At 46.1% G+C, this 25,852-nt stretch overlaps 1 protein-coding gene across 1 annotated transcript in view; it reads right to left on the bottom strand.

Annotated features, from left to right (window-relative positions):
- Nucleotides 1-25,852, bottom strand: part of LOC128331300 (uncharacterized) — a 50,135-nt gene that overhangs the window by 8,080 nt on the left and 16,203 nt on the right. Inside the window, exons 6-7 of the mRNA XM_053264652.1 lie at nucleotides 2,942-3,088; nucleotides 169-315 (exon numbers count right to left, since the gene is read on the bottom strand). Of these exons, the coding sequence (XP_053120627.1) occupies nucleotides 169-315; nucleotides 2,942-3,088 (294 nt within the window). The remainder of the gene's footprint in view (nucleotides 1-168; nucleotides 316-2,941; nucleotides 3,089-25,852) is intronic.

The raw sequence follows: 25,852 nt of genomic DNA, 5'->3' as shown, positions 1-25,852 counted from the left end.
TGGGAATCCCTGTTAGAGGGAACACTGAGTGGGGGTGGGGCAGAAGGCAGGGTATGCCTTTAACAATTGGACACACACACACACACACACACACACACACACACACACACACACAGCAACATAAAATCCATGAAGAGGTGATTTCTAATGGGAACTTTCACATCTTACCCTGGTTAGAACAGAGTTTTGCTTTGCCATCCTTGTCATAGTTAGCAGTTGTTGCACACCACAGCTTTTTATCAGCTCTTCCATCTGTAGTGCAAGAGGAGTAGGATTTCTGCTTGTAAATAAATGGGAAGACACATGGTGGCCAGACTAAAAGGAGAAGAGACGACCAAGGTATAATAATCTACAGGTGCTACAATGTACTAAATGGAAATGACAGAAACTGTTTTCTGAGGATAATGCAAAATCCCGTTTCAGACGGAACCATTAAGGTGTGAATTCACAGTGCTTCCCTCACGCCCACGCCCCCAAAGAAGAGAATTTCAGGGCTTATGCCTGCCTTGAAACCGTAATCTATTGACCCCAAATCTCTCCCCCCAAGATATATAGAAGATGAATGTGTTTTGCTGTAATTGAGGAAGTGACATTGCCTGTGCCCAGAGGAACTCAAACCTTCAAACAACCTTCATACACAGAGGAGAATAGTAATAGACAACGTATAATACAAAAAACTGGGGGAGGGTACTTTATGAACTTAAGACAGTATGTTTGACAGAGACCTGCCTGTGGGAGGCAGCTTGTCCCAACAGGGTACTTGAACAGATGAAGGGACATGGGCAGGGAGTTGGTGTGGCTGCGGTCTAGCAGATTAATACGTCCCTTACCAGGATTCCAGTCCGGGAAACTGCTCATATTGAGTGTTTGTACTTAAATCAAGGGACCAGGGATAGACTGAGACTTCTGTGGGTGTACTGTTCACCCCACTGCCCAACAGACCCCCTACCTGAGCTGACTGACCTGGTTGCAGAACTGGTGTTGGAGTCTCCTAGATATATGATGGTGGGTGACTTCAATGTTCACTTTAGGACCGGTCTGTCAGGTGCAGCTCAGGAGTTCTTAGTGGCCATGACAACGATGGGCCTATCCCAAATGGTCTTGGGACCTTCACACACACTGCTAGTCACATACTTGATTTGGTATTTTGCTCTGATCAGGGTGGTATTCCATAGGTGGGGCTCCTGTGATCCCTCCATTGTCATGGACAAACCACAATCTGGTTAAGGTTTGGCTTGTTGCCACAACTCACCTCCACAGGGGTGATGGACGTATTAGGATGGTCCATCCGAGAAGGTTATTGGATCCAATTGGATTCCAAGAAGCCTTGGAAGGGTTTATAGTTGGTTCAGCCAGTGATTCTGTTGATGCCCTAGTTGAGACCTGGAATAGGGAAATCACTAGGCCAGCCAGAAAGCCAGGCATGCTGGCATGGTTGTGGTGGGGAACAGCGGTGGTGGGTGGGTTGGCCGGAGGTGCAGATGCTCTGCGCCCGACCTAGCTAGTAATAAATAATCTTTACACTCCTTATCAAACCAAGGATTTCCATAGTTGGTATGTTGGTTAGTTGAGACTCTTGATGATTTGTATAACAAAGCCTTTTACAAATCAGTTAACTGAACTATGTTTGTATACCTGGCATGATATCTGTAGCCTATATCACTTTGTCACATAAATTCATTAATTCCTCAGAAATTAAATTTCTGTGCCACATCTAGTTAGAGTTAAAAATTCCATTTTATCTTTTTATCCCTTGTTAAAATGGCTTGTTCTGAGATAAGCTCAAAGAAGGAGTTATGTTTTGTAGGACTGGGCCAAGGGTGTGCAAATGAAGAAGGCTGATGATCACTGGTTGCAATAGGAATATACTCAATGACAACACTTGCAAATTAAAACCATTGAGTGTCATTACATAATCTACAGTGCTAGCTCCTGCAAACCCTATAAATGTAAATTCCCCATCTGGATCAACCAAACCAGAACCATTTAAAATGGTGAGATTTAGCTTAAAAACTAACTCGTACAAAGCCAAACCAGATGGATTAATATGAATATCCTTTGACCTTCTACATTTTCTTATTTCCTGAATGTCACTGATATTCTGCGATAGCCTGGACACGTGGCCCTAACTGTGCACTGAAGACTGCAGCAATTATCACAACAGTAGTTGAGAACAGGGCCTCCAGGACTAATAGACAGTTATATAGTTCACTCCAGCATTCACCCTGATAATAAGGTGAAGATTGAGGGGGGATATAAACCTTTGGTAAGAACTAACCTACCTACCTTCCAATAACCGTAATTTTAATTGATAGTTACCATCTCCAAAAATTAGCCCGCTTGCACCTCAAACACTCATGCATCCACCATCTTGAATTGGAGTGGATGACCTCATCACAAACCATGCTGCTGAGGTATCCCCATGTGTTTCTACAACTGTACTAGATTTAGTTCAAATCAGTTAAGCTGTTCACAAGTTAGCCCACTTGTGCCTCAAATGTTCACGCATCTGCCATCTTGAATCGGGGTGAATGATATCATCACAGTCTATGCCATTGAGGTGTCCCTGCAACTGTGCCAAATTTGGTGAAAATCTGTCCAGGCATTGTGAAGTTGATAGGGACACACCCACACACACCTGGGAAATATCATAAACTTACTGTTCTTAAAAGAAGTAGGCTAAAAATTTGGAGGGGAATCAACAAAAAGTGCCATAACCCGAGCGTCTCTAGATCCTGTACTAAAATGGTTGAAACTCCTAAAGAGGTGAGGACTGAAATGGCCAGCCCAGCACTTCTTATCTCCAGATATCCTCTTTTCTCCAGGTATGTCCTGACAGAAATGTGCCAGTTGGTCAGGGGGAAAAGAACCCTAAAATATATACTATGAAGCAACATAAAATCACGAGGAGGTGTTTCTGATGGGATCCTACACATCTTACCCTGTGGGGAACACAAATTCCATTGGCCATCCTTGTCATAATTAGCAGTTGTTGCACACCACAGCTTATTATCACTTTTTCCATCCGTGGTGCATGAGGAGTAGGATTTCTTATTGAAAATAAATGGGAAGACACATGGAAGGAAGACTAAAAAGGAAACAGAAGACAAAGGTATAATAAGCTACAGACGTTACAATGTACTAGATGGAAATTGTGTTCGGAGCAAAATACAAAATTGCATTTCTGTCTGGACCATCTCAGAGCATTAAGGCATGGATTCCCAGTGTTCCACCCACCCCAAAGATAATTTACTGGGCTAAACCTGTCTTGAAGCCTTATTCTTTGTCCCCGAAGTCCTGCGTCCTCCTAGATATATGGAAGCTGAATGTGATTGCCTATAACTGAGGAAGCAACACTGCATGTACCCAGAGGTACTCCAACCTCCAAATATCTCTTCAGACATATAGGAGAATAGCTATAAACAGAATTCAGAAGGGTGGTGGAACAGAGAACAAAGTCACCTCATGGGACAATGGGTCAGCTCAAATGATAAGGTTACAGCACACGTGAAGATGAAAGGGAAATCCTGAGAACACGCTCATCAGGACTTCCTGCATAGATGTGCTAACATCCTTCTGGTGCACCACTTGATTATGTGCAGGGGCCCATTCATGTGAATGCCCCCCCCCACACACACTTTAAGGACTTGGAACATGTGTTTAGGAGTCATTTGGATGAACAACCTCACATGCAATCAAGGGACACACCGAGCGGGCATTGGGACATTGATGGAGGACTTCCTGACAGGAATGCACTTGGCATGTTCCCTTCCTCTTCACGTGTGCTGAGGTCATATAGTTTGACCTGACCACATAAAGGAAAAGAGTGGGGGAATCCACTTGTCCCTAGATATGTCAGGATAGAAATGTAAGTTGGTTGGAAAATAAATAAAAATAAATACATACTATGAAACAACATAACCTCCAAAATGAGGTGTTTTTAATCTTACCCTGATGGTGGCAGAATTAAGATTGTCTATCCTTGTCATAGTCAGCGGTTGTTGAACACCACAGCTTTTGATCACTTCTTCCATGTGTGGTGCAAGCATAGTAGGAGTTCTTATTGTAAGTAAATGGGAAGACGCATGGAAGGGATTCTAAAGGGGGATCTGAAGACAAAGGTATAATAAGCTATAGAAGCTACAATGTACTAAATGGAAATGAAAGAAATTGTGTGTTGAACAAAATGCAAAATCTCATTTCTGTGATTTCACAGTGCTTTCCCCACAAGCAAAAGAGAATTTCCAGGGCTTAACCTGCCTTGAAGCCTTATCCTTTGACCCCAAAGTCCTGCCTGGTCCTAGTTAGATGGAACCTGAATGTGTTTGCCTATAATTTAGGAAGCAACACTGCAAATGCTGAGAGGAACTCTAACCTTCAAAGAACCTTCAGACACAGAGGCGAATAGTTATATGAGATAATGGACAGTGCAAAAGACTAATGGGATGTGTGTGCGCATCTCGTTGTGACTTTCAGACACTTTTGAAATAGCTTAACTGTCATGTTTGCCAAACAATGATGGGTGTGTTTGGCAAGAGGGCTGATCATTCTCTTGGAACTATACTTAGTTCTCACAGAATTATACTTTCCAGCAGTGGTGGCTGGTCAGTACGGGCAGGAGGGGCAGTGCCCCCTCCACAAAAATAAAAGATCAGACTTACCAAAGGTTTTCCAGCCAGGGAAACCTTCAGAGCTGGAAGCTTCTTCCTGCCTCTCCTCCCCTGACTGTAACTTATATCAGCTTTATTTCGATCACTGACCAGAACAGACTGTAACTTCTTATTTTGGTTTTACTGGCTACTCAAATTGCTCCAGCCAATCTGATTGCTAGGGGGCTCCTCCTGGCATTGCCCCCAGGAAGAACTAAAATAATGGGTGAAATTACCCTACCAGACTTAAGGTTGTATTTTGATGCTGTTTGTTTGAAGTGGTTAAAAGAATGGATAACATTAAGAAATTCTAGATTACTTGATCTGGAGGGATTTGACAGAAGGTTTGGATGGCATTCATATTTGTGGTATGACAAAAGTAAAGTACATAAAGATTTTCTTAACCACTATATAAGAAGGAGTTTAATGAGAGTCTGGGTAAAATATTAAAAAATTGTTGGAACCTAAAACTCTGTTATGGGTATCTCCGATTGAAGCTTTAGCACGTAAAGAGGTAAATATGCAATTGCAATGGGGTACTTATAGGGATCTGTTATATTTTCAAGAAAAGGATTGCAAGTTAAAAAGTTTAACTGAAGTACAAAATTTGGTTAGTGATTGGTTCCAGTACCATCAGTTAAATGAAGTATATAAGAAGGATCTTAAAGTTGGATTTGAGGATCAGATGTTGAGATTTGAGAAGGAGCTGTGTGAAAATGATGAAAAATTAGTTTCTAAAATGTATAAGCTCTTGCTTTTGGAGGAGACAAGAGACGAAGTGGTTAAAACAACTATGGTAAAATGGGCTCAAGATGTGGGGTGCAATATAGAAATGGCAGCCTGGGAAAAATTATGGAAAACTGATTTAAAGTTCACTGCATGTTATGTTTTAAAAGAAAATTATTACAAAATGATGTATAGGTGGTATTTGACACCTAAAAAACTGGCAATGTATAAAAATGTTTCAAACAAATGTTGGAAATGTGGACACTCTGAAGGAACTTTTTTTCATATGTGGTGGACTTGTAGGAAGGCCAAGGCCTTTTGGGACATGATATATAATGAGTTAAAGAAAATATTTAAAATGACATTTCCTAAGAAGCCAGAATCCTTCCTGCTGGGAATAACGCAAGGAGTGTTTTCTACAACTAATTTAACATTCTTTATGTACACTACCACAGCGGCCAGAATAATATATGCACAGAAATGGAAGAGTAATGAACTGCCTTCAAAAGAAGATTGGCTGATAAAAATTTTGGAATATGCGGAGATGGCAAAACTTACAGTACTGATAAGAGACCAAAATTTAGAATGTTTTAAAGAAGACTGGAAACCATTCTTATTACATCTAAATAACTATTTCCCTAATATTGATTTTACAACAGGGTTTGAAATCTAGTAATATTAGCAAGTTGGGTAGATCAAAATCGTGTTTGTAAGGTTTAGATCTATGTTTTGAATTATTATTATAGCAAGGGTTAATTCTATAGTTGGTGATTCACGAGGAGGTGCGAGTGGGAAGTCCATATTTGTTCAATATGTTGTGAATGTTAAGATATTGTTAAAATTAATAAAAATGTAATTTAAAAAAATAATGGGTGAAAAATAAAGTTCCTGGTTGCTTCAGGGAGTATATTTTTAATACATTTCCCCTTTCTTCCTGGGGGTAGTGCCAGGAGGAGCCCCCTAAGTAGGGATGTCAACATTTCATTGTCAGAATGAGGGACACAAGTTCCAGAATGAGGGACACAAATTGGGGGGGAGGCTGGCGGGGGGGGGCTGGGAGGTGTGTGCAGTGGTAAACAAGCGCCTGAGTATCACTGATGTATATTTAACTGAATTATATGCTATTGAATAAATGTGGGACAAATGCTGTCCCTATAGGGACCAACATATCATCCCTGAGAGGAGGGACATCCTGCGTAATGAGGGACAGTTGGTAACCCTCTCCCTAGGAATCAGATTGGCTGGAGCAACTTGAGTAGCAGTTGTTCCAGCCAGTAGGACCAAAAGAGAAAGTTCCAGGCAGGGGACGAGGGGCTGAAGGAAGCTCCCTGCTGTGGTCGATTCCCTGGCTGCTGGTAAGTCTGATATTTTATTAGTTTATTTGTTTGGTGGGAGGTGGTATGCAACCCCTGCTATCTCTCTTCTGTCCCTCTTTCTGCCTTTTGCCCTTCCTTTCTGCCTTTCTCCCTGCTTTTTGCACTGGCTTCTTTGCTTTCTGCTTTATCCCCCACACCCCCACACCCAAAACCTTTTATTTTCCACTTTTGCCCTGTTTTCCCTGTTTTCCTCAATGGTGGCAGACTTGGGTAAATACCCACCAGCTGGCTTGGAGGAAAGCAGGGGTAGGCTTCTGTCTTGGTGACCTGGTTCTCCCCCCCGCACCGCCCCACTGCTCCAATGTCCACCAGCCGCAACTGCTTTCCAGGAAAAAGGACATGAAACAAATTTAAGTCTACAGTATAGGCCAGTAGCAGCTGGTGGAGGCTGGGGCATGGTAGAACCAGAGTATACTTTCAGCGATTGGTAAAAGCTCCCACCACCAGCACTGCTCCGTATCCTGTGCCACTGCCCTCACCCCTGACCACTCATCTGGCTGATATTCAGGCATCAGGCATACCACAGAGAAATGGGATGCACCCCCTTGGGGATCTACACACAGGTACAATTATTCATATGTCATTCTGAACACAGGTGCAGCACTGTGCCGCTTATCTGTTCCGTGCATTCTAGTGGCCTGTACCTAAGTTCACATCATCATCATCATCTATTATATTTCTATACCACCCTTCCAAAAATGGCTCAGGGCGGTTTACACAGAGAAATAATAAATAAATGAGATGGACCCCTGTCCTCAAAGGGCTCACAGTCTAAAAAGAAACATCAGATAGACACCAGCAACAGTCACTGGAGGTACTGTGCTGGGGGTGGAGAGGGCCAGTTACTCTCCCCCTGCTAAATAAAGAGAATCATCACATTAAAAGGTGCCTCTTTGCCAAGTTAGCAGGGGTTAAATGAATCTAGGTCATTCACACAAAAACATGTACCTATGGACAGACATCTAAATGGGCCAGTTCAGAGTAACACAGCCCCACTTACATAAAGACAAGGGAGTGGGGTGGAGGGATGCCTGGGGCTGTGGGACCCTCCAGCACTTCCCTCAACATGCCACTCCATTGCCCCTTATCCCTGCCAGTCTGCCCAGCCACCACAAAGGCCAGGTGTGCTTCTTCTTAATGGCCATGCATGCTCCTTTCTCCTGTATCATCACAAAGATGCACGCGGCATGGAAGAAACTAGTGGCACCCCCTACCCCTTTTCACCCAGCAAAGCATGGGCTCCAACAGCTGGAGGGTGAGGGGGCAACTGCACAACAGTCCTTCCCAGCGCCAGCCATATACACCTTGGAAATGATGCAGGACAGAGGGGCGTGGCCAGTGTGGTGGTCGGCAGCAGAGGGGTGGGGATGGGGAATGGGGAGATCTGTCTCTGGGCTGCTGCTGTCACTCAGCTTGCTATGTCCCTGCACAGTCCCAACTGGAGCCCAACATGTGATGAAAGATGGAATGTGCCAAAAAAGCACTCACCCCAACACCAGTAAAGGACGTGCCAATGTGTTCTTAGCATAACCCTTAATAATGTGCGAGGGATGTTTATTCCAATCGTCCCCTACAAGTGCTCTAAAACCCTGGGTTTGAACATGCCTTATATGCAATCCATCCCGAGGTTTCATCTTTTGAATGGCACTGTGCTATATGCGAGGGAAGAATAACCGACAGTTCCTCCAAGCTTCTGTAGAATGCACCTTTCTCACATCCTGTTCGCCCATTCAGCATTTGATGCAAAGAGTTCTAGGTCAATGGGGCTTCCAGGGACAAAGGCACAGTTTTAGAAACTCCACAGCAATTCCAGCAAGCAGTCTGAGGCTTGGGAGTGCGCTCCCTGCTGAAATAAGAGGCTCCCCAGATCTGACAGCTTTCAGAACGATCGTCAAGACACATCAGTTCATCCAAACTTTTAAATAGATGCTTACAACTCTGGTGGTTGCTGTTGTTGTTTTAAAAAATGTTTTCATTCTTGTTATAATTTATCTGATATTTGTCGTAAACCGCCCAGAGCTGGGACTTGGGGCGATATACAAAGATGCTGAATAACAACATGGGCAAAAGAAGTCTGGAAGGAGAGTGCACACCGACGCCTCCTCCAGCTACCAGAGAAAACTGCCAAGCAGGGAGAGGGGCTGGAGACACCTCAGTCCCTCGTCCACTGCGGGGCTGGAAGCCTTACCCTCATTCTGGAAAGTGCTGCTCACGGCCAACATCAGGAAGAGGAGGAGCGGCAGCAGCAGCCGTGGGGCAGCCGCGCAGGGCTCTCGAGGACACACGCACCTCATGTTGGGCTTCGCGGGCTGAAGTGCGCTGGGAGCAGCAGGTCCATCCCTTGGCGGGTCTTTTATCCCTCCAAGGCCAGCAGCGGAAGGAAGCCAGGGGCGGGAGCCTTGGGCCACCGTTGAGGAGGGAGTCGCCGCTGCCGCTGAGGGCAGAATTGCTGCTTTGCCAGGCAAGCACGCGACATGTTGGGCGAGGCCCATTCAGATGTGAGCATGTGTGCTGCCGTTGGGGCGCTTGACTGGAAAGGCGGCTTCATACTTCTATTACTGGCAGGATCCACTTCTTGTCTCCAAAAACAGATGAGCCCCTTGCAGACGTTTTATAAACATGTGCAACTGCAAGGAAGAGAGATTATGTGCACAAGTGAGGGTTTCTTCTAAGCTTTTGTGTCCCAACTGCATAAAATCGGGTGTACCCCTGCTACCTTGGCAAAGAGGCACCTTTTTAACGTGGTGATTCTCTTTATTTTAGCAGGGGGTGGTGGATAGGACCAGTTACTCTCCTGGAGAGTAACTGGCCCTATCCACCCCTTAGCACAGTACCTCCAGTGACTGTTGCTGGTGTCTTATCTTAGTTTCTTTTTAGATTGTGAGCCCTTTGGGGATGGGGATCCCTCTCATTTATTTATTATTTCTCTGTGTAAACCACCCTGAGCCATTTTTGGAAGGGCGGTATAAAAATTGAATAAATAAATAAATAAATAAATAACAGCCACCACCCCAGCCACCACTTTTTCTAACTGAAAAAGAGAGAAAAAAAACACAACATAGGGCAGGGAAAATTAGAATGAACAGAGCCCTTGATAAAAGGGAGGAGGAAAAGAAGTACAGGAAAATAGGAGGAAGGAAAAAGAAGGTGCCTTGCCAAGAATCGCCGAGACTATCTTTTTGCACCAAACTATAGTTGAGGATTGACTGTTGACAGTAAAGGATCCAGCAGTCAAGAAATATGCTGCAGACTAGCACTTGGTAAGGTTGCAATGAAGGCCTTGGAAAGGATATTTAGATGCCGTGATGTGTCTATACATACAAAGATTAGAATCATTCGGACAGTGGTTTTTCCTGTGACACTCTATGGATGCGAAAGCTGGACTTTGAAGAAGCAAGATAGAAAAAGTATTGATGCTTTTGAACTTGGGTGCTGGAGAAGATTCTTGAGGGTACCATGGAGAGGCAGGAAAACAAATGGATCATAGAACAAATCAATCCAGAATATACATTCGAGGCACAAATGACCAGGCTCAAACTATCCTACTCTGGACACATTATGCGAATATCCAGCTCAAGTTGAAGGAAAGAGAAGAAGAGGATGACCAGCAGCAAGATGGATAGACTCGATTACGGCAGCCATGAATGCACAACTGAGAGACCTTAAAGGCCAAGCTGAAGACAGATCATCCTGGAGAGAATCTATCTGTGTGGTCGCTAAGAGTCGACACCGACTTGACGGCACTCAATCAATCAATTAATCAATCATAGTTGAGGACTGAGACATGTTTTTCCTCATCTTTGTCTGCAACTCTGTTCCTTATTAAACCTCCCTATTGCACAAAATCAAGTTGTACAAAACTTTTCGCACTGCACAAAATGTGCCAAGCTCAGCTGCATATCAGAACACCATCTAAATGGCACAAATGTAGAAGTTTGTTCGCTTTCTGATCCTTGGATTGTTCTTCTTGGTATTTTAAAATAAAGGTGTGGATAATTGGTTTGTTATAGACATGCAGTTATGTGTGGATGAACACATGTTGATGCTGCAGAATACAGACTAGCTGATATACTGATTTTTTAAACTCCTGAATTATAATGAGCATTGCCATTAGAGCATTTCTCCACCTGAATTAATGGGGAGGGGGAGTTAGAGATGCTATGCGTTTTATGTATTTAGTTGCATATACGTACAGATGGGGATGAAATTCTGCCCACTCATGGCTGCTGACCCCTACCCCTGCCCCATATGTGTGATTGGGGAAAGGTGTAAAATAATCTATATGCATGCAAGTCTAAATGCATGGGGTCCATGCATTTGGCTATTCCAACCTGGGGTTTGGACAGGGCTGGCTGATTGCACAGCCCAAATGTTTGTTCAGTACTGGACAAGCCCTTTATGCCCAGCTGCCTCCTGGGCTGATGAGCAGGTCACCTGGGTCATGACCAGGCTAAGTGCCCAGTCATCCGGCCGAATATGATGATGCTTAATTTGCGGTGGTGGTGGTAGGGCCTCCAAAGGCCTTTAGGTCCAGCCTCCAAAAATATCTAGGTGTACCTCTGCCTGTTTCACACAGTGGTCCACCAGAAGTCTCTGAGAAGCCCACAGGCAAGAAGTGAGGGTATGTCCTCTCTCTCACTGTTGCTCTCCTGTAACTGGTATTCAGAGGTATCTTGCCTCTGAGACTGGGGGTGGCCTATAGCCAACAGATGAGTAGCTGTTGATAGACCTGTCCTCCTTGAATTTGTCTTAGCCATCCGGCCTTTATGGCATCTGCCACTCTCTAAGAATGCTCGCCTGCCTCCATGAACTTGTGGATTTGTTCCAAAGTGCTCTGGACTTTGCCAAAGGGTAGCTGAGAGCATTTGGCACTGCCGAGCCAACCCCTGCTGGCGTCGTAGCCCATGGGAGTGTGACTGGTGACATGATGAAGGCTTTCCAGTGTGAGGGCAGTGCAAAGGCTGCTGGGATCCATCCAGGTCCCTAGAGGCTAATGGTTTCTGCACTCAGTTCCTCCAGGGCCACTAACAAGATCATGTGGCTGCTGCACTGCAACAACCTGGCAGCAACTGCGACCGTGTGCCAGACTTATCCGCTGATCCTGGCTAACCTCCAGGGATAGAAAAGTGATCATTAGAAATGTGGCCAAGGAGTCACACATGCTCCAAGAAAAGCCTGCTTCATTTAGACCTCTGTCTCAACCCCACCCCAAAAAAAGAAAAAGAAAAAGAAAAGAGGTTATATTCTTATCAGATGCCTCAAGATGATTTGCACCACATTATTCTTGCATACAGCAATCATTCAACATTGTTGCATAGAAGTTGTGGCTAATGATTGCACAAGTCCTCAACGAAGCACTCAGTGGTCAGTGGCAAAATTTAGGACTGTTCTACCTTTTATGCCAACCATACAGAGGCTGGCTAAAACAGCAAGCTCCAAACAGCAGCCATTACATGTCAAATACGATTCAGCCGCTAAAATACATGGAATGAGGCACCCAGAGGGAGGGCAGGGCATGTCCCTCCTGTATGTAGGCAAAGCCAGTTCCTAATAAATCCGATATAGACTGCAAATTCTTCATATTTCTTTTCCTCTTTTAGCTCAGTGGATGGCCATCTGCTTTGCATGCAGAAGGTCCCAGATTCAATCCCTGGCATCTCCAGGGAGTTATTCACACTTGGCTTCAGGCTTTGGGGTAAACATTGAGCGAAGCCACTTCGAAGTACATTCGCTGCATTGAGGGAAGCAGCCCCTCCCCTCTGCTCTCGGTTTTATTTTGAAACAAGTCCACATGGCATGCTCCGTGTTTGCCTTCTGGCCAATGGGGTGGGGTGGGGTGGGGGAGAGCTCCTGCAGAGATAGACCTGCATTTCTGAAGAGAGCATGCCTCTTATCATGCTAATGATTCTTGGTCAGTGCCTCTCCCATTTGTTCCGGTGCTTTCAGAAAAAATAGCTTAAAACCAGCATTTTAGAAAACCCGTCGAGATAAGCTAGAATCCGCATCACAAAGCCCGGTTTGTGTGTGGAGTGGGTCCAAAAATCTCGAAGGGACTTTGAGGCAGGTTTGGCTGGTGTGTGAATGCACACACTCTCTTCTGAAGGAGATTCGGGGCAGAAGCCCTGTGTGTAAAGCCTCCAGGTGTTTCTGCTATGGCCACTGCTACCCTGAACCTGGATGTGAATGTGATGGGGGGGGGCAGAAGTATGCCTGTTGACCCTTCCCCTAACTTCTGCCTGAAGAAAACTGGGACCAAATTACCTTAAAGACTTTCCTCTGTATCAACATGCACAAACTTTGAAATCAGCTGCAGATGCCCTGTTTTCTAGCCCACCATTAAGAGAAGTTTCTTTGGTGAATACCAGAAGCGGGGCTTTTTTGGTGCAGTTATGGAACTCCCTTCCCAAAGAGGTTTTATTGCCCCCCACCTTGCTGTTTTTAAACAGAAGCTGAAGATTTGTTCTTCATATTTCCTCCCTGGGATGGGACCATAGTTCAGTGGATAAGCATCTGCTTTGCTTGCAGAAGGTCCCAGGTTCAATTCCTGGCAGCATCTCTAGGAAAGACTAGAAAAGACTCCTGCAGGGAACCTTGGAGAGCTGCTGTCAGTCAGTGCAGACAATACTGAGCTAGGTGGATCAATTGTCTGACTCCATATAAGGCAACTTCCTCTTTATTATCCAAACTGGCCCAGAGTTAATGATGGGATTATGCCTGTTCTGGATGGGATCTCCCTTACATTCAGAACTGGGGTGGGGGGGGGGGTGGAACTGTACCCAGCAATGTTCATGGATTCTTAGGTTGTAGCTGCAGCCCAGAGGTGCTTTCCAGATTACCCTCTGTTTGTTCAGCAGTAAAGTGCTTCGTCTTGGTGGGATCATTTTGAAATTGTAAATAGCTTGCACAACCCTCCTATCATAGGAAAATTACAGCTATTTATTTGTGATGCACATGCAACATTGTAAGACTAAAATGCAAGGATAAAATCCAAAAGAAGGCATCAGAAATGTGAACGGCACCTTGCTGTCTGCACAGGGACTATAATGTCGAAACACAGGCAGTACAGAAGCGCACACAGTGGACAGTGGACAACAGTGACACTGTTATAGCATGTAATCTGGAAAACACCAGAGTGCCTTTGATCAGATATACCTGATGTACCAGCTGCATCCTCAAAAGGAAGATAGAGACCTGGTTATTGTCATTAATACTTTGGTAACTCCTAGATTAGACTGCTGTAATGCCATCTGTATAGGCCTGCTTCTGAAGATGGCAACTTCTACTAGTGCAGAATTTGTCAGCCCACCAACTCACAGATATATATTCTCATATATCACAAGTCTCATATATCACATATATCACAAGTGATAATTAGTTGCCAATTCATTTCTGGACCTAATTAATGGAGTGGATTGTCCAGCATGAGGAATATATCCTCCTACATGAAGACGCGTGGGCGCGCGCGCACACACACACACACACACACACACGGTACTTGAGATCTTCTGAGAAGGTCCTGTTTCAGATTCCACCTTCTGGGAAAGGCTAGTTTGGCCTCCCACAGAGGCAGGGCCTTTTCTGTAGCAGCCCTGATATTCTTAAACTCATTTCCATAAGAGGTTCATGCAGCTTACTCCTTACTATCTTTTTGAAGAACATTTTTCTTTTTCTAAAAGGTTTTCTTCTTCTCCAGTATTAGCAGAGTTGGGTGCTGAAGACACCACTCAGAATGATAGTTCATAACTATAAGAAATTTTACTTAAAAATAAGAAAAATTTAGCTGAGTTGCATTTCTGTTTTGATGGAGAAAAAGGTATGTGCCTGTGAGTCTTTGTCTTGATCTCTATGTCTAGCTGACACAAAGGCAAGTATGTAGAGAATCCATTTACACAGGAATCCTATCACATCCCTTCACCTCTGGAGGTAAGATTAACCCTTTACTTTCTGGCTAGGAATAATCCTGCCACCATTGCAACTTCCAACATCCGTACTCCTTGTTTTCCTTTGTTTTTGGATGCTGCTGCTGGTTTAGCTGTGATACTTTGCTTTATTCTTTTGTTTTAATGCTGGTTTTATATTGTTCCAGTACTATACATAGAACATAGGAACATAGGAAGCAGCCATATACTGAGTTAGGCCATTGGTCCACCTAGCTCAGTATTGTCTACACAGACTGGCAGCGGCTTCTCCAAGGTTGCAGGCAGGAGTCTCTCTCAGATCTGTCTTGGAGATGCCAGGCAGGGAACTTGGAACCTGTTGCATGCAAGCATGCTGGTGCTCTTCCCAGAGCGGCCCCATCCCCTAAGGGGAATATCTTACTGTGCTCACATGCCATCTCCCATTCAAATGCAACTGGACCCTGCTTAGCAAAGGGGACAATTCAGTCTTACTACCACAAGTATATGCATCATTTCATATAAATATTCATCAATAATAGAGAAGCTCACCTGCAATATATAGTAATATTATATATATATATATATATATATATATATATATATATATATATATGTAATATAGTATTATTATTATTTTTACATTTATATCCCGCTCTTCCTTCAAGGATCCCAGAGCGGTGTACTACATACTTGAGTTTCTCCTCACAACAACCCTGTGAAGTAGGTTAGGCTGAGAGAGAAGCGACTGACCCAGAGTCACCCAGCTAGTTTCATGGCTGCATGGGGATTTGAACTCAGGTCTCCCCGTTCCTAGTCCAGCACTCTAACCACTACACCATGCTGGCTTATCTTTATATTATATAGTAATATCTATATATATAATTCTCCTGGGTGTGCCCAGGAGAAATGCGTCCCGGCAGCCCAGCTGATTGGCTGGGCTGCAGGGGGCGCCTGATTGGCTGGCAGCACACCCAGGAGAATTTGCTTGCTGGGCGGCTGCGGAGGCAAGGCGGCGGGCCCAGGGCAAGGCGGTGGGCCCAGCAAGGTGGCGGCGGCCCCGGCCGTGAGGCGGGGCGAGGCGGCGGGCCCAGAGCGATGGCGGCGGGCCAGGCCGTGGTGGCGGGGCCCAGCGAGCGGCGGGCCCAGCGAGGCGGGTCAAGGCGGCGGGGCCCAGCGAGGCGGCGGGGCCGGGCCCGGCCGCGGAGGCGAGGCGGCGGGACTGGCCGGGCTGGGCCCGGCCGCGGAGGCAAGGCAGCGGGCCTGATGGCGGCACTCTGGGGCCGGCCGCGGCATCGGCGGCGGCACTCTGGGGCCGGCCAGGCCCGCTGGCGGCGGCGGCCACACTCTGCCCCGCCGGAGACGGGGGGCGGGAGGAGAGAGAGAGGTAGCCTGGCCTGGCTGGGCCCGGCCGCGGAAGCAAGGCGGCGGGACTGGCCGGGCCGCGGAGGCGAGGTGGCGGGACTGGCCGGGCCCGGCCGCGGAGGCGAGGCGGCGGTGGCTGCACTCGGCCCCCGCAGGGCGGCGGCGGCCGCACGGGTCAGCTAGTATAATATATCGTATAGTAATGTATAGTAATAATAGAGCAGCTCACCTGCAGGTTGGTCTCTGGGTCATCTCGGAGAGACCATATAACTCTTGTATTGAAGGAGCTACACTGGCTGCCAATATGTTTCCAGGCAAAATACAAGGTGCTGGTTATAACCTATATAATAAAAGGCTAAGTGAGTGGCCGTGGCTTTGGAACGTTGGGGATCTGCGTCCCTGCCTCCCTGGGTTGTTCTGGGCCTGCGCAAAGCGCAGGCCCAGAAGAGCCCAAGGGACACAGGACCTCAGACACCAGTGTCCCACAGCCATGGGCGGCCATTAGCCGGTGTGTGGCGGCGGGGGAAAGTGGCCAAGGCGGCGGCAGAGCCGCCGCCTCGGCCATGAGCTGAGGCACGGCAAGAGGAGGCCGAGGCAACCAGAAGCGGCCGCCCTGAAAAAGGCGAGGGCAATGGCGACGGGGGAAGACCAAGACGGGGGACAGGGAAGCTGGGCGAGGTGGCGGCGAAGCCGCCAACGAGGCCCCCGCCCGCTCACAGCCATCGCCCCCGCCTGCTTACCCGCCCTCCCAGCTGCCCAAAATGAAGCTGGGCGAGGTGGCGCCGAAGCCGCCAACGAGGCCCCCGCCCGCTCACAGCCACCGCCGCCTGCTCACCCGCCCTCCCAGCTGCCCAAAATCACCTTCCCCGCTCCCCCCCCAAAAAGATTAAGGGCCAAAATGGCCCATGAGAAGGTTGCCGCCCCCGCCTATCGCCCTCCCAGCTGTCGAAGACCACCTTACCCGCTCCAGCCCGAGGGAAAAGAGAGGAGCTCACGAGCAGAGCTCCTCTCTGTGCTAAGTCACTGCTCAAACTGCCACTATGGACGCAAAGACGCCTATTGCGTCCATTGCGACAGTGTGGGCAGCAGCTTAACACAGAGAGTAGCTCTGTTTCCGAGTTCCTCTCTTCTCCTTCGGGCTGGAGCGGGTAAGGTGGGCTCCGGCAGCTGGGTGCGCGGGAGGGCGATAGGCGGGGGCGGCCACCTTCTCATGGGCCATTTTGGCCGTTATTCATCCACCCCCCCCCCAAAAAAAGTAAAAGCAAAATAAGGAAGAACAAAAACAGAGACAACAACAAAACAAAAAACAAAAAGAGAGAGGGGACAAGGGGGGAAAAAAGAGACAGAAAGAGAGAGAGAGAGACAGAAAAGACGGGATAGAAAGCTAGCGCCCGTTATCATAACGGGCTTGAAAATACTAGTAACCTATAAAGCCCTAAACAGTTTGGACCCTGGGTATTTAAGAGAATGCCTTCTTCGTCATGGACCCCACCGCCCACTGAGATCCACTGGAGAGGTCCGTCTGCAGTTGCCACCGGCTTGTCTGGTGGCCACTCAGGGATGGGCCTTCTCTGCTGCTGCCCCGAGGCTTTGGAATGCGCTCCCTAGTGAAATAAGAGCCTCCCCATCTCTGACAGCTTTTAAAAAGTCTTTAAAGATGCATCTGTTCACCCAGGCTTTTAATTAATATTGTTTTAATGGTTCTAATGCTGTTTTAAAATATTGTTTTAATTTTTTAAAATTGTTGTAATGTTTTAAACTTTTTGTTTTTGTTTTAACGAATATTTTACTTTGTTTTTATTCTGTTGTAAACCACACAGAGACGTAAGTTTTGGGCAGTATAAAAATATGTTAAATAAATAAATAAATAAATAAATGACACATGGAATGCCTATATTGATATTCTTGTGAGAATGATATTGTGTTGTATGAAGTGAAGGAATGACTATATCTAGGGTTTTCTTTGGCTTGATGTCCCTGCTAAATTACATTGATATGGTGGCTCAGGGCTGCACAACTTCAGCCCCCCAGCTGTTGGACTACAACTCCCATAATCCTCAGCCAGGGGCCAAGGTTTCAAGGAAGGGTTTCTCCCAGACCTGCCACAAGAGCCTGGGGAGTGAACCTGGGACCAGTTTTTTTGCATGCAAAACAGATGCTCTACCACTGAGCGAAGGTCCCATCCCCCAATGCAGATAAAACATCATGTCTGTATAGGGCAAGAGTGTTCCATGCATCTGTTTATCTGATTGTTCTTGAGGCTGAAGACAAAACCAGGCACTTCTAATATGAATAAGGAGCATTACTGCCCATGTATGAAAATGCATTTACTGAACTTCATCTATAACTAACTACCTTTCAACAACCAAACTATGGCTTCTAATCCATTAGTCTCTCAGTTCACATACTGCTGTCAGCACAGCAACTCAGTTTCTTGTCTTTGTCATAACTCTCAGTTATGGCATACCGGAATCTCCCTTTATGTTCAAGTTTGTTGATGCCTTACGTACGTCTTGTGCAGATACATAAAGGGAAACAGAGATGGTTGTCCTTCAGAATCACCTCCATAGTCTAGACAAAGACATGAGCAGAACTTATGCATATTGATAGAAATAGTTTGCTTCCCTTCCATCTTCTGGGGAGGATGGCACCGCACATTAGACACAGTCTCTTTCCAGAGGTTGACACAGGTCTCACTAGGAGAATTAAACCTATTTTCTTCCTGACATCAGAGTCCAACTGAACATAGTGCACAAATATGGAAATTAGAGTTCCAGGGCCCCATTTTCAAAACCAAAACCGATGTGGGAGGGTTGATTGAGAAACAGTGTGGAACATGTGGTTTCTGAAGCCTTATCTCCAAATTTCTTCTTTCAGTGGCTTCTCCTCCCTCCAGTGTTTTGACATCTTTGTGAGGGAAAAGATGAATTTTGAATGCAATGGAGGGGGAAACTGCGGGGGAGGGTATTTGGCAAGAGAATTGGTAAGAAAAGGGTTTCTTCCTGCTAAAGCTGCTATTCTAAAAATTGAAAAGGGGGGCTTTGGGATTAATTCATGCAATTGGATATAGTTAACTTTTATCACTGGGAACTGGCCTTAGAAGGTAAGAACAGCCCTGCTGGATCAGGCCCAAGGCTTATCTAGTCCAGCATCTTGCCTCACACAGTGGCCCACCAGATGCCTCTGGGGAGCCCACAGGCAAGAGGTGAGGGCATGTCCTCTCCTGATGTTGCTTCCCTTCAACTGGTATTGAGATGCAAGAGCTGAGGGCATGCCCTCTCTCCTGCTGTTACTCCCCTGCAAATGGTATTTTGCAAGCTGTTAGAATTGTAATCTATTTGTTTTCATGTCTTTGTATTGTGACTTCCCTGCAGTCCCCAGAGGAGGCTATGGGAAGTACATATCTAAATTCTGCAGGACAGATCATTAACCCAAATTAAATTGTTCTGGTGGAATTGTTCTAGTGAAATTCTGCGTCCCACACCAGGAAGAGAACATATCTTGTGATGGTGATCCAGTTGTTGGCCACAGGGCAGACCACAGCTGCCCAGCTGCCCATCGAAGAGTACAGTCTCTCCTCAAAAATGTAGGGAAATACACAGGAGGATCTGAAAATGAAACTGAGGGGGAAAGGGGAAATAACAGAAATTACACTATATTAAATGGTCAAAAAACCTGCTGGTTTCAGATCAGAGTTAAGGCTCGGGCTCCACAAAGCTGGGAAATGGGAATCTAAGGCTAATGCTTTAACAGACATACCACATGATCAATAATGATGTTGTGCTATGTTACAAGTTGTGCTCACTTACAACTTGCCCTCTGTGAACCCACACCTTTCCTAAGTCTTTGAGTCTCAATTCAAGACGGGAAGGATGGGGTGCCTGGAACCAGCAAAGATGCCCCGTGTCGTCCCGTTCCTGTACTGCTGCATGAAGTATCTGATCCTTATTGCAGCAGTTTTCAAATTTGGGTTGCCAGATGTGGTTGGAACATAACCTCCATCATCCCTAGCCATTGTCTTGCTATATTGTACAAGAAAACTCAATGAGGCTGTTCTCACACACAGCTGAACCCAGGCTAGGGAAGCCCAGCCGGGGTTAGGCTGTGTGTGAGAACCACCGGGATCGGGCCTGATCCTGGCAGGGCAGTGCTGCCTAGCCTGGCTTTTAGCTGAGGTGAAGGGAGTGAGTGCTCCCTTAACCCAGGCGACCTGTTTGTATGCAACTAGGGCTGCTTCCAGCCCAGCCACACACACAGACTGGCACAGACACAGCCTAGAGTGCCTGTCTCCTGGGGGAATCCCCCAATGCACTGTGCTCAGTGCATTGTGGGATACCCAGAGGCCGGGGCGGGCTGTCCCAGTTCTCTGAAAATGGATCATATGGGAGTGTGAACAGCACTCCCAACAACAGTTTGCTAATCATCTGGGGGAAGGTGAGTGAAGCAAAGCCTTCCCCTGCCCACCCGGTTGTGTGAACTAGATCATTATGTTATATTCCCGATCTAGAGGGGAAAAAACAGCCCCTAGAGTGCCAGGAAAAGCCTCCTTGCTTGGGCTACCATGTGACCCTTCACCTGCCGGAGCAGTGTCCTCCTCGCCCTCCTCCTCTGGTGCTCTGTGCTCCAGCTGAGGCTTTAAAAACAGAACAGAAAGGGACCAGAGACAAAGACACTAGTGACTCTAGCTGGGGATGTGTACAAAACCGGGTTCAAACCAGGAGGGGGAGGTTCGGTTTTGGTTTTGTTCGAACCCCTCCCTGGTTTGGTTCAAATTTGAACCGTTTTGAACTGTTTTGAACTGGTTTGAACCTCCAAACTTGGGTGGGGTGGTAGATGGCACCTAGGGGTACCTACCATCCAAACTCCAAAGCAATCTGAAACTCGTATGATTTTTTATGATTTTTTAAAATCACTTAAAAATGAGCTTTTGGCCCAATTCCTTTCAAATAATTCTGATAACTTCCTTGCCGACCTTGGGCACGACCACCCACCACACTCTGCTCTAGGCCACCCCTTTCCCCCAACGTGAAGCTATACATTTGCTGCAATCCTCATTATTCCCTATGAGGAATTCAAAAATACTTTAAAAATTCACCAAATCAGAGGAGTGTCCAATTACCTTGGGGGTTTGTGGGTGGTAGGCACCCTTGGGTGCCTACCACCCACCCCACTTTTGTGCCCCTAGGTGCTCCACAATAGGGGATAATGGGCTGGTTTGGGTCCCATTATACCCAATGAGAAAAATAATTAAGAATATTTCAAATATTCATAAAAAATCGTAGGAATGTCTGATTGCTTTGAGGTTTGGGTGGTTGTTGGCACCCATGGGTGCTCCACAATAGGAAATAATGGGCTAGTTCAAGTCCCATTATACCTTATGAGAATATATATATATAAATTTCAAAAAATCATAAAAACCGTACAAGTGTCTGATTGCTTTGGGGTTTGGGTGGTAGGTACCCCTGGGTGCCAGCTACCACCCTACCCAAGTTTGAAGGTTCAAACCAGTTCGAACCAGTTCGAAACATTTCAAATCGAACCACCCCCAGTCTGGTTTGAATTTGAACCTGCCTCTCGAACCTGATGGCTGGTTTCGTTTGAATTTGAACAATCGAACTGACCCGGTTCAAATTCGAACTGGTTCGAGTTTGAACTGGTTTGTACATCCCTAACTCTAGCATCTTCTGTAGGAACATCTTCCAAACATTTAGCATCCTCTAAGTCTATAGTCCTCAACAGAAGAAAGGCAAGCCAGTGATAGAGGGGCCCCTGACAACCTTTCTCCCTGAGCTTGGAACAAGCTCTGGATGGTGCTGCCATCCAGCCTTTACTGGAGTGCACCATAAAACCTCCTTTTTGTTGGGTCTGGATATGGATGATGAAGGCTGCTAGAAGAGGGCCCCCTCCCAACTACAAAATGTGCCCTGCAAGCTAATGAAGTAAACAACAAAAGGTCATGGGTCAACTCACAGCAGAATTCCTCTGACAATTCAGATGCTCCCCAAGGCAGTTCAGGAAAAGGACAACATGGGTATTTTTGCTGGCACCAGGCACCCCATCCTCCCCATCTTGATTTTTTCCTCAAAGACCTAGGAAAAGTGTGGATGCATGGAGAGCAATTTGGAAACAAGCACAGTTTGCGACATTGCACAACATCATTACTGATCACATGGCACGTCTGTTAAGGCATCAGCCTCAGATCCCAATTTCCTGGCTTTGTAGAGCATGAGCTAAAATTTAATCTGGTCTGGAACTGGCAGGTTTTTTGATTACCTAAATTCCATAGTTTGTGAAAAGGAAATTTCACAAGTGGGGGAGTCAAAGCCATCAATTCAGTACCACCCCCTGGGAGTTTGCTCCATTGAATTCAATGGGAACTGGCCCAATCCGGGGAGGGAGGTTACTGCTTTGGGCGCCCATGCTATGAATCCCCCAGATCCTCAATTACTACTACTCTACCACTTTTCAATAAAAGTTCTCAAAGTGGTTTACACCCAAGAACCTCAACCCCATTTATATATTATATTCAGTATATGAGAAAAAATTTAAGTGCTAAGGACAGTTATCTTCAAGAACTTTATTCTAGCTCCCTGAGGAGTTATCCAACAACAAATATTTATATAACGTTTTTCAACAAAAAAAGTTTCCAAAGCGGTTTACATAGAGAAAGAATAATAAATAAGATAAGATGGATCCCTGTCCCCGAAGGGCTCATAATCTAAAAAGAAATATAAAACAGACACCAGCAACAGTCACTGGAGGTACTGTGCTGGGGGTGGGTAGGGCCAGTAACTCTCCCTCTGCTAAATAAAGGGAATCACCGCATTAAAAAGGTGCCTCTTTGCCCAGTTAGCAGGGGCTTGTCTTCATGATGTGGGGTAGCCAAAGAGCTAATCTGCTTCACAGATTCGGGTGATTAGATGGGCCCTTCACATAGGGTCAATCCTTGTCCGCATTCCCTGCGGATCTTTTTCCTGTGTGCGTTCTGATGAAGGAAAAACAGGTTTGGCTGGTTCTGACCTGTGTATGTCAGCTGGTGGGAATATGAATGTAATAACTATATTTGGGTTATTCCTTTTGCACACGGTTACTTCCTTTTGCATACAGTTAATATGTTGCTGTATTCAATGAAACTGTGAACTAGTTCTCTGATTGGCCACTGAGGCTATGCTCTGTGATTGGACTAAACTACCTCTCCTGAAGTTGTTTGCCTTATGATGTCAGTGTTACTATATCAGCTACTGTAGCTTCCTTTTCCGGTTGTCTCCATTTTAGGAAGTTCCCGACATTGTTAAACCAATAATAAAGTTCTTCTCTGAATTTCCAGCAAATGATGTAAAGGCCTCCACTCATTGAATTGATCACAGGCGGGATATTCCCCACGTCAGTTCCCAAAGCTTGCTCCAGGTTTTTTCTCCAAACAATTGCATCCCAGGAGGAAGCGAGAGACCTCTTACTTCATTAATACTTTTTTTAGTTTGACAGTCGGCAGCATTCCGCAAGATTGACTAGTCAAAAAACCCAGAATGTTTAACCCAAACCTGTTGAGTTTGACTCAAGTCTTTGCTGATTTTTATAATGAGCTTGCCTTTGTGACTGCCTTCATCACTTCATGCCCCCACCCCAAGATCATTTAAGAGGCCATGGAAGCTGAAAGTATCAAACATTGCTTTCTCTCTGTGATGAAGAAAAATGCAGCCTCATGGAATCAGCTCAGACACAAAGGGCTCAGTTACACTGAACCTGTAGTCTCCATTGTTCAGCTTCCAGGTATCTTCCAACAACATCTGCATATGTAAAGCCTGCCTATCTGCCTGAGTTGCAGTGTCTATGTCCCTATGGTGACCAGGCTTCAATAAGACAAAGGCAGAGATTCATATATGAATTAAAAGGAGCCAAAAGACTGGATTAGCACTAGCAAATCTTGTACATGTTGGAAGCATAGGAAGACCCACATTTTGCATTCCCATTTGTGATTGTGTTTAACTCAGGAATTCCCCACCCCCTTTTCTGGACTCCCTCCACAGAATTTCACCAATCTGCCACAATCCCTCGACCTGCCTCCATCCAGTTCCTTGTAAACTGCAAGACTCTCTCTCCCCTTGCCTTCAAATATTTTTGGAAATCAACCTGGCAAGGAGCGACCTGCTCAACGGTTCAGCAAAGGGGCGGGTGGGGAGAGAGAGAGAGAGAGAGAGAGAGAGAGAGAGGAACAGCTGTTATTGGTTGGAGATAGTCACTCCTGCTGCCAGCCCCCTCCCATCCACAGTCACGGCATAGGGCGGGTGTCAGGAGTTAGGACACATTAAGACAATCTTGCTGAACTGATCCGCTGAACTGATCGGACCTGCTTTGGCAGGAGGTGAGAAAAACAAAGTGGAGAGGGAGCAACAGCTGGGTTTGGGGGCAGGCAGGCAAGGCTTCACACCTTCTCTTCTGATCCCCAGAGAAAAGCCCCTCCTGAGCTGCAGGCTCTTTCTGAAGCTGATCGGCGCTGCTTGAAGTTTTTTTTAAAAACCCACAAAAGTGCGAGTTTTTGAAAAAGCCGAATTACTGGCAATGGCCCCTCCACACATTGCAGGAGAAGCGGTGAGGCATACCAGAAAGCTTGTTTTTCGTTTTTTTCAGAAAAAGCTGCTGCAAATAGAGGATTTTTTTTAAAACCCTGGACATAATTCGGGCTAAGATAGAAAGTGCGGCAGTAATTCGGGGGAAAGCAGAATCATGTGTGAACTGGTCCCTGATAGCCCGCTGCGACTTCGGGGTAGATTCAGCTGATTTGTGGACTTGCACCCTCCATTCCGGAGGAGATGCGAACTAAAAGCCATGTGTGTAAAAGTCCCAGGAGGCAAATTGCATTCAGTGCAGCAAAGAATTTGCCTTTTTAAAAAAGGGGTTGGGAGCTTTTCATATGCATTACTGGGAAATGTTGGAAATGGCAGAATCTGTTATTATTTATTTATGTATTTATTTACTTACTTTTCTAGGCCACCCGATACCCAAAGGCCTCAGAGCGGGTTACAATAAAACCAATATAAAACATAATTAAAATTCAGCATCATAAAATAAAAAAATACAATTAAAAATACAGTGCCTGAGAGGGGAAGAACCACTACATCTCTCGTCAAAGGCCAGGGTAAAGAGGTGCATCTTCACCATCTCCAGAATGTACACAATGTCGGAGCTTGGCACGCCTTGGAGGGGAGGGCATTCCGCAGCCTAGAGGCCACCACAGAGAAAGCCCTCTCGCATGCCCCTACCCCTTTAACTGCTGACAATCGTGGCACTATCACAAGGGCCTCTCCTACAGATCTTAACTGACAGGCAGGCCTATATGGAAGAAGGCATTCCTTCAGGTATTTGGGGCCCAGGTTGTTCAGGGCTTTATAAGTCAGTCAGTGTTAAAACCTTGAATCGGGCTCAGTGGCAAATTGGCAACCAGTGCAATTCCTTTAAGACCGGTGTGATGTGCATCCAGCTAGAAGTGCCCATCAGAAGTCTTGCTGCTACATTCTGCACTAGTTGCAGCCTCTGAACCGTCTTCAGGGGCAGCCCCACATAAAGCACATTACAATAGTCCAGTCTGGAGGTTACCAGAGCATGGATCACTGTGGTCAGGCTATCTCTATCCAGAAAGGGCTGTAGCTGGCAGACAAGCCTAAGTTGAAAATAGGCACTCCTGGCCACCGCTGCCACCTGGGCCTCCAGCAACAGAGACAAATCCAGGAGTACCCCTAAGCTACACGCCTGTTCCTTCCGGGGTACTATCACCCCCTCAAGAACAGGATATCTCCTCACTTCATGGACTCCAGAGCCCCTGACAGACAGCACCTCCAACTTA

This window comes from Hemicordylus capensis, chromosome 6, assembly GCF_027244095.1.
Source record: "Hemicordylus capensis ecotype Gifberg chromosome 6, rHemCap1.1.pri, whole genome shotgun sequence".
Classification (NCBI taxonomy): Eukaryota; Metazoa; Chordata; class Lepidosauria; order Squamata; family Cordylidae; genus Hemicordylus; species Hemicordylus capensis.
The sequence above is the reverse complement of the archived record's forward strand: the minus strand, read 5'-3'. Positions and strand labels throughout refer to the sequence as shown.